Below are 10000 nucleotides of genomic sequence, written 5' to 3' on the forward strand. Positions count from 1 at the left end.
AAAAAAAAACTTCACAGACATGTTTTATATCGGTATGGCTCTACAATATATTATTCAAATATAGCATGATAGGTCCACTTTAAGTAAGCGTTCTTAACGCTAATGTTCTAATAGTCAGATAGCTCTGAAGATGGGAGGTGATATTCTATTAATGTTCACGTTCACACAGTCGCTGATTTCTGCCGGCCGTCTTTCCTGCAACGGCAGCTTTTCTGTATTTCCTTTCTCCTGTAATATGACTTGATCGCTTTAAACTCCGCACACTGAGCTCTGATTGGTCAGCAGGCAGTGCTTTCACTGAGTTGAGCTCTTAGCCTGCAACCTAACCTGCTCCGGGGCAGGTTAGCCGCTCAGCATCAGTTACCATGGAGATCTAGCCTGCTAAAAAGAGAACCAGCTTCGTAGGACCGGCCTCTGGGACACGAGACAGACCATAATACACAGAACACTGAGAACAGGAAATACATTTCATAATAAACTGAGCAGTGTTTCATCACTCAGCTGGTTTTTAAATTCCAAACAGGACAGAAGCAGACTATTACATTTTCTATAGATTGATTTTAGAAAATTTAACAAACTTTAACATTTGATCTGTTGAGTTTAATTTGTGTTATTTTTAAATATGTGTTTCTTTTTATTGTTATCCTTTCACTCTTCTGTCTGTACATCAATAGTAACAAAAACACATCATCTCATATTGTTGTTGTGATGAACAAACACACACACACACACACACACACACACACACACACACACACACACACACACACACACACACACACACACACACACACACACACACACACACACACACACACACACACACACACACACACACACACACACACACACACACACACTCACACTCACACACACACACACGTCACACACACGTCACACACACGTCACACACACGTCACACACACACACACACGTCATACACACGTCACACACACACACACACACACACACACACACACACACACACACAGACACACACACACACACACACACACACACACACACACACACACACACACACACACACACACACACGTCACACACACGTCACACAGTGTGTATCCTGCACAGCACACACTCCTCTGAGCTTCTGAGTGTGTATCCTGCACAGCACACACTCCTCTGAGCTTCTGAGTGTGTATCCTGCACAGCACACACTCCTCTGAGCTTCTGAGTGTGTGTCCTGCACAGCACACAGTCCTCTGAGCTTCTGAGTGTGTGTCCTGCACAGCACACAGTCCTCTGAGCTTCTGAGTGTGTGTCCTGCACAGCACACAGTCCTCTGAGCTTCTGAGTGTGTGTCCTGCTGAGTGTGTGTCCTGCTGAGTGTGTGTCCTGCTGAGTGTGTGTCCTGCACAGCACACACCCCTCTGAGCGTCCCTCTATGCAGACAGGAGTAAACTATGTATTGATTATTGATCTATTGTTGTGCGTTACCTTTCCGAACCTCTGCTGCTGCAGGAACAACATCCCCTGCTTCCTGATGTCCTCCTCCATCACGACCCCCCTCCTCCTCCTCCTCCTCTTCCTCTTTGGTAGTCTCTGGCCTCCCCGGGCTGTGTGCCTCCTCTCTTCTTCTTCTTCTTCACCTCTTCGTCGCCTCGTCTCTCTGTGGTTGTGTTCTCAGTTTCCTGCTCTGATGAAACTCGTAAAGCAGAAGTTTCCGTGTGAACGCTCCTCCTCTTCCTCTTCCTCTCTCACACTTTGTCTCTCCGTCTTCTTCTGTGGTCTTTGTTCACCTCCTGTTCCGCCTCGCTCATGAACCACGGTGTTGAAACAAGAAGCTGTGCAACACTTTACACTGCAGGCAGTCACAAGTACTCACAGGTCCCCATCATCCTCCTCTTCCTCAATATATCACAGGTCTCAGATATATCCAGAGCCTGTCTCTGATTGGCTGAAACACCAAACAGGTCATTGCAGCATTACCCATAATCCCCTCTGTTTCAGCCCTGTTTCCAAAGTGCTGATTCTCTGTCTGTTACTTTAAATGAAAAATAAGGAGCCCCTCCCCACGCCCCTCTGAGAGACATTTGGTTACAAAGAACTCAATGGAGCTCTAGAGGAGATCAGGTGATAAGGGGGGGGGGGGGGGGGGGGGGGGGTGGTTACCTCGGTTGCTGATTGGCTAATGGCTACACAAGACAAAAAATCGTTATGACATCATAAAGTGGCCAAAATTTGATCAGCTCATTTTCAGACAGGTTTTTATAGAAATGGATCAAAAAGAGAGAGAATCTCAGAGGGGACACATGTTGATGAAGAAGAGACATGAAGAAGAGGGGACACATGTTGATGTAGAAGAGACATGAAGAAGAGGGGACACATGTTGATGTAGAAGAGACATGGAGAAGAGGGGACACATGTTGATGTAGAAGAGACATGGAGAAGAGGGGACACATGTTGATGTAGAAGAGACATGGAGAAGAGGGGACACATGTTGATGTAGAAGAGACATGGAGAAGAGGGGACACATGTTGATGTAGAAGAGACATGAAGAAGAGGGGACACATGATGATGTAGAAGAGACATGGAGAAGAGGGGACACATGTTGATGTAGAAGAGACATGAAGAAGAGGGGACACATGATGATGTAGAAGAGACACGGAGAAGAGGGGACACATGTTGATGTAGAAGAGACATGAAGAAGAGGGGACACATGTTGATGTAGAAGAGACATGGAGAAGAGGGGACACATGTTGATGTAGAAGAGACATGAAGAAGAGGGGACACATGTTGATGTAGAAGAGACATGGAGAAGAGGGGACACATGTTGATGTAGAGACATGAAGAAGAGGGGACACATGTTGATGTAGAGACATGGAGAAGAGGGGACACATGTTGATGTAGAAGAGACATGGAGAAGAGGGGACACATGTTGATGTAGAGACATGAAGAAGAGGGGACACATGTTGATGTAGAGACATGGAGAAGAGGGGACACATGTTGATGTAGAAGAGACATGAAGAAGAGGGGACACATGTTGATGTAGAAGAGACATGAAGAAGAGGGGACACATGTTGATGTAGAAGAGACATGAAGAAGAGGGGCCACATGTTGATGTAGAAGAGACATGAAGAAGAGGGGACACATGTTGATGTAGAAGAGACATGAAGAAGAGGGGACACATGTTGATGTAGAAGAGACATGAAGAAGAGGGGACACATGTTGATGTAGAAGAGACATGGAGAAGAGGGGACACATGTTGATGTAGAAGAGACATGGAGAAGAGGGGACACATGTTGATGTAGAAGAGACATGAAGAAGAGGGGACACATGTTGATGTAGAAGAGACATGGAGAAGAGGGGACACATGTTGATGTAGAAGAGACATGAAGAAGAGGGGACACATGTTGATGTAGAAGAGACATGAAGATGAGGGGACACATGTTGATGTAGAAGAGACATGAAGAAGAGGGGACACATGTTGATGTAGAAGAGACATGGAGAAGAGGCGACACATGTTGATGAAGAAGAGACATGAAGAAGAGGGGACACATGTTGATGTAGAAGAGACATGAAGAAGAGGGGACACATGTTGATGTAGAAGAGACATGAAGAAGAGGGGACACATGTTGATGTAGAAGAGACATGGAGAAGAGGCGACACATGTTGATGAAGAAGAGACATGAAGAAGAGGGGACACATGTTGATGTAGAAGAGACATGAAGAAGAGGGGACACATGTTGATGTAGAAGAGACATGAAGAAGAGGGGACACATGTTGATGTAGAAGAGACATGGAGAAGAGGGGACACATGTTGATGTAGAAGAGACGTGAAGAAGAGGGGACACATGTTGATGTAGAAGAGACATGAAGAAGAGGGGACACATGTTGATGTAGGAGAGACATGGAGAATAGTTTCTTGTCATTAGGGTTAGGAGAGGACATACCTGAAGGACACGACTGCCTCACTGTTTTCTCAGAGGGGCAAGAAGAAAATGAAAAGCAGATATGACATTAAAGACCAATACAGTGAATAGTGTGTCTTCAAACAGGACCATCATGTGATTGGGACAGCTGTGCCCAGTATGGTCCTCCTCCATCAGGCCTGGTCCTCCTCCATCAGGCCTGGTCCTCCTCCATCAGGCCTGGTCCTCCTCCATCAGGCCTGGTCCTCCTCCCTCAGGCCTGGTCCTCCTCCATCAGGCCTGGTCCTCCTCCATCAGGCCTGGTCCTCCTCCATCAGGCCTGGTCCTCCTCCATCAGGCCTGGTCCTCCTCCCTCAGGCCTGGTCCTTCCCCATCAGGCCTCCATCAGGCCTGGTCCTCCTCCATCAGGCCTGGTCCTCCTCCATCAGGCCTGGTCCTCCTCCCTCAGGCCTGGTCCTCCTCCGTCAGGCCTCCATCAGGCCTGGTCCTCCTCCCTCAGGCCTGGTCCTTCCCCATCAGGCCTCCATCAGGCCTGGTCCTCCTCCATCAGGCCTGGTCCTCCTCCGTCAGGCCTGGTCCTCCTCCCAGAGAAAGACCTCAGTCCTCTCCAGCCAAACCCACAGACAGGACACGAGATCTGGAAGGAAGCCAAGGTCATCCCATTACCCAAGGATAAAAGAAAATCCTTTGCTGGTTCCAATAGTCGACCTATCGGTCTCCTCCCAGTGTTAAGTCAATTCATAGAAGAAATAGAATACACCCAAATTCAATGCTACTTTTCAAGTAACAATCTGACAACGAACTACCAACATGCCTACGGAGACGGTCACTACAAGAACAGCACTTGGACAAATGACCGACGACTGGTTCAAGAGCATGGATGATAGGAGGCTTGTAGGAGCTGTGATGTTAGACTTTAGCGCAGCTTTCGATGTGATCGATCACAGTCTGCTGCAGAACAAACTCAAATACTATGGCTTTGGTTCTGTTGCTATGGCTTTGGTTCTGTTGCTATGGCTTTGGTTCTGTTGCTATGGCTTTGGTTCTGTTGCTATGGCTTTGGTTCTGTTACTATGTGTTGGGTGGAGAGCTACCTGACTAGGAGAAGGCAGCGAGTCTTTTTCAATGGGAGCTTTTCTGAAAGTAAGGTGTTGCAGTGTGGGGTCCCACAGGGAAGTTCAATTGGGCCTTTGTTGTATTCTATATTCACAAATGACCTTCCTTACGTATTAAATAAGTCCAGTGTAATAATGTATGCTGATGATTCCACAATGTACAGTACAGCATCAACATGCAGTGAGTTAAACTACTTCAAATAGAGATTAGAGCCATAGCAGACTGGGTCAACAATAACAAACTGCTACTCAACATTGCAAAAACAAAAGCAGTGGTGTTCGGATCCAGACATGTGTTAGGCAGCAATCCTCCTCATTAAGCCTGACGCCGGCTGGTCAGCCAGTGGAACAGGTAGACGAGACTAAGCTGCTTGGCATTGCTCTTGATTCTGGTTTACGGTGGACAAAGCAAATAGAAAGTAACTAAAATGGGAAGGAGCATAGCTGTGAAGAGAAAATGTACAAAGTATGTAACAGCAACCACTTTGAAACAAATCATTCAGTCTCTGGTTTTGTCACATCTTGAGTACTGTCCGGTCACATGGTCATCAGCAGCAAAAACACATTTACAGAAATTACAAATAGCTCCAAACCAGGCTGCCAGACTCGCTCTCCACTGTTCGAAGCGCACTCATATTGGAGTTATACATAGAAACATATCATGGCTTCCGGTTGAGAAACGTCTGCAATCTCGTGTTATCACTTTTCTAAAAAATGTCCAATTTATTTTTATGATCAAATATTTTACACAAGAGACGAGCACGACCATAAGACTAGACAAGCTACATCAGGCCATCTACGGGCACCTAAACCCACGACCAAGCTACATCAGGCCATCTACGGGCACCTAAACCCAGGACACATCTTCTGAACTCTTCTGAGTCTTACAGAGCTATAAAGGAACTCATTGACAAACTACCTTGCTGCAGGAGCGGTTCTAGTGGGGGGGGGGGGGGCAGTGCCCCCCTAACACTGACCTCTGACCCCCCTGTGGCCTCCCTAAAAATGAAAAGGGAAAAAAGGGAAAAAAATGAAAAAAGTATGATTTATTCCACGATTGATTGAATGACGGAATAGGCGGAACTAACGTTATTCGTCATTCTAGTCGGACCCATTAGAGCGGTGCACTCAGGACCCATTAGAGCGGTGCACTCAGGACCCATTAGAGCGGTGCACTCACTTTCACTGTCCGGCTGAAGCGCTAAAAAACAAACACTTTTCATCTGGGATCATCAGAGGCTGTTGCATCCAAGAAAGACTGATTGAAACCTACGTTTCGAGAGACTACCACGGTAATTGAAGGTGAGCTCAACTATTGTATCCGTGTAATTGTAGATGTAAAGTAGAGATGTAACTGTTCATTGCCTTTATCTTTATATAAATATGATATGGTGTTAGTGCAAACATGGTACTATAACTTAAGCTGAAGCTAACAGTAATAACTATAAGATATATCTGAAATAAATAAGTGGACTGAAACAAATACCAATAACTGTATTGCATTGTTTTCTTACGCGCAATTACTTCATACTGTCTAGTTCTCTTTTTCGTCCTGCATTTATTGTGCCCCCTCAGAAAATAACTGGCCCCCCAGTGGCCCCCCCAGTCAAATTGGTCTAGAACCGCCACTGCCTTGCTGACATAGAGTCCAGAGCCTCTTTCAAGAACAGATTGAAGGGCCATCTCCTAATGACCCGTGAGCTGTGAACCTGCTGTATCTCATGCTTTGTGCTGGTGGGGGTCTTGTGCACTCATCCTTGGATGAGATTGATATTGAAAGTGGATGAGATTGTTGATGATGTTGATGATGATGTTAATGATGTCAGGACTTACGTCTTGAATGTTGTTGTATCATTGTTGTATTGTTGTTGTATTGTTTGAAGTGTCGGACCCCAGGAAGAGTAGCAGTAAGTAAACATAAACAGGACATCATCACACTGAGGCTTCTCCCAAAGTCTCCTCAGCTCCCTGGACTCCACGCTGTCTCAGTTGATCCACACTGGGAATACGAGAGGGGAACATGTGTGTAATAAATGCTTTAGACCAGTGCTTCTCAAAGTGTGGTCCGTGAGCGCCCCCAAGTGGTCCGTGAGTATATTGGTAACATTTCACATTTTAAATAGATGAATTCATTTAAGTTTTCCGCACTCTCGCGGGAATATCTCCGCAATGGAGCGAGGTTAAGTTTCACTTTCAATTGCATGATATAGCCCAGCGCAACACCTTCATCACACATGTTGCCATTTTCAGGCGATAAAAATGAAGTGTATCTCTAACTTCAGATAAAAATGAACACATAATGAAATATGACCCCCGGTTTGATGATTGACAGGTCACAGAACAATGGGAGCTATCTACCCTTACCCACAATTTAAACTATTTCACAGACTATCTCCTCTTTGCTCTTCTCTCTGTGTGGAGCAGCAAGCTGTCAGAACAATGTGAAAAACGAACAATGGCATCAAATATTATTAATATGTCGGGTAGTAATAGATTTATTTATTCTCTTCTCAGAGTGTACCAGAATGCATAGTTTATGGAGAATCCCCCCCAGACCCCCTGCTGGGGTTGGGTTTTCAGCATGTGTGCGTTTTTATGTGATACAGTTCAGCTTTGATTCCATCACCTCATTAAACCTTTAAAGCATTCTTTAGTTCTGTGAAGGGATATGAGGGAGATATGCATTGTACTTCACTTTCATTCATACTGTATGCTGAAAAGCGTAAATATTAAAGCACGTTTTTTTGTTGAATAGATTTGTCAAAATGTTGGGTGTGTTGACCAAGTAAAAAGTGGGTCCCGAGGCCTGACCAGTTGAGAACCACTGCTTTCGACAATAAGAAATACGAAGTTGACTGTAAGGAGTGGTTCCTTTTTTTTAAATAAACAATACTATTACTGTATTTCAATGTCTCACATCTGAAAGTTTAATTTAAAAGAAGAAGAGACACCTAAAATGAAGATTGATATTTCAATACATGAAGTTGATTTTGTATTTGTAATTGTTTAAAGTAGAGTAGATAGAACTGGTAGTTAAGAGTTTTAATACAGTCTGGTTGCGCAGGTAAGAGCACTCACTAGCTACCATCACGTGTAACTAAGCTTGACTCGACTGATTAACTAAAATCATGCAAACATGTGAATCTTTGCTGAATCCACTGTGGAATTTAGCACAAAATATATATTTTAGAAACCTGAAGGCATTTATAGATTTGTATGCAAGTATTATCCCCAAAACTCAATACCTTAGATTATTATGTTTTGCTGAATAGTTTCATGTTCACTTACCGTAAAGGTGGGGTAGGTCATTTTGGAGAAACCAGCTGGAGTGCGCTAGAATTTGAAAATACAGCCGGAATAAATCTGCCACTTCCTCACAGAGCCCCTCCTCCAACACACACGAACGCGCACATGACCAATGAGGGCACGAGATCAGTTTGTGCACAGATGGAAGGCTGACAGGCAGGTAGGCCATCCAGTTACTTTAGCCGGCTCAGATGATTGGTCGTGCTTTTTACAGCATCACGGCTTCCACAGATGAAATATTTGTATGGATTTATTCTCAAAGCATTTATGTATTCATTGATACAACATCCTCATCACATGTCTGTCTGCCATTGAGGAGTGGATGTCAAGCAACTTCCTACAGCTCAATGCTTCGGAAACGGAAGTCTTGATCTTAGCGGCTGCTAGCATCGCCTCTAAGGCAGCGAGCCACCTGGGTTCATTCAGTGGTAACGTTAGGGCAAACATCAAGAACCTTGGTGCAACCTTCAGTCTATGCTACTAGACAAACACATCAAACTCCTGACCCGTACCTGATCCACCTCAGGAACATTGCCAAGCTCAGGGGGTTCTGTCCAACGCAGAACTGGAGATGCTATCCATGCCTTCATTTCATCCCAGCTTGATTTCTGTAATGCTCTGTTCTCCTGCCTCAACCAAACATCCATAAACCACTACCAACACGCAGCAGCCAGATCGCTCACTCGCTCTAGAGAAACATGCCACATCACTCCGATCCTTTCTGTCCTGACTCCCTGTCCTGACTATCTGTCCTGTCTCCCTGTCCTGTCTCCCTGTCCTGTCTCTCTGTCCTGTCTCTCTGTCCTGACTCTGTGTCCTGTCTCTCTGTCCTGACTCTCTGTCCTGTCTCTCTGTCCTGTCTCTCTGTCCTGACTCTGTGTCCTGTCTCTCTGTCCTGACTCTCTGTCCTGTCTCTCTGTCCTGTCTCTCTGTCCTGACTCTCTGTCCTGTCTCTCTGTCCTGACTCTCTGTCCTGACTCCCTGTCCTGACTCTCTGTCCTGACTCCCTGTCCTGACTCCCTGTCCTGACTCTCTGTCCTGACTCTCTGTCCTGACTCCCTGTCCTGACTCTCTGTCCTGACTCTCTGTCCTGTCTCTCTGTCCTGTCTCTCTGTCCTGACTCTCTGTCCTGACTCTCTGTCCTGACTCCCTGTCCTGACTCCCTGTCCTGTCTCCCTGTCCTATCTCTCTGTCCTGACTCCCTTTGCTGTCTCCCTGTCCTGACTCCCTGTCCTGACTCCCTATCCTGACTCCCTGTCCTGACTCCCTGTCCTGACTCCATGTCCTGACTCCCTATCCTGACTCCCTGTCCTGACTCCCTGTCCTGACTCCCTGTCCTGACTCTCTGTCCTGACTCCCTGTCCTGACTCTCTGTCCTGTCTCCCTGTCCTGACTCCCTGTCCTGACTCCATGTCCTGACTCCCTATCCTGACTCCCTGTCCTGACTCCCTGTCCTGACTCCCTGTCCTGACTCCCTGTCCTGACTCTCTGTCCTGACTCTCTGTCCTGACTCCCTGTCCTGACTCTCTGTCCTGACTCTCTGTCCTGACTCCCTGTCCTGACTCCCTGTCCTGTCTCCATGTCCTGTCTCTCTGTCCTGACTCCCTTTGCTGTCTCCCTGTCATGACTCCCTATCCTGACTCCCTGTCCTGACTCTCTGTCCTGACTCCCTGTCATGACTCTCTG

The 10000-nt window shown here is 46.1% G+C and overlaps 1 protein-coding gene across 1 annotated transcript in view; it reads right to left on the bottom strand.

Moving 5' to 3' along the window:
• The window catches only part of LOC307043320 (docking protein 2-like), a 17652-nt gene extending 15582 nt beyond the window's left edge, over positions 1 to 2070 (bottom strand). The window contains exon 1 of the mRNA XM_079687698.1: positions 1459 to 2070. Coding sequence (XP_079543824.1) covers positions 1459 to 1518 — 60 coding nt within the window. The 5' untranslated portion in view covers positions 1519 to 2070. The remainder of the gene's footprint in view (positions 1 to 1458) is intronic.
• Positions 2071 to 10000: the final 7930 nt, after the last annotated feature.

Source organism: Notothenia rossii, assembly GCF_949606895.1.
Source record: "Notothenia rossii genome assembly, chromosome: 6".
In the NCBI taxonomy this organism is placed as follows: domain Eukaryota; kingdom Metazoa; phylum Chordata; class Actinopteri; order Perciformes; family Nototheniidae; genus Notothenia; species Notothenia rossii.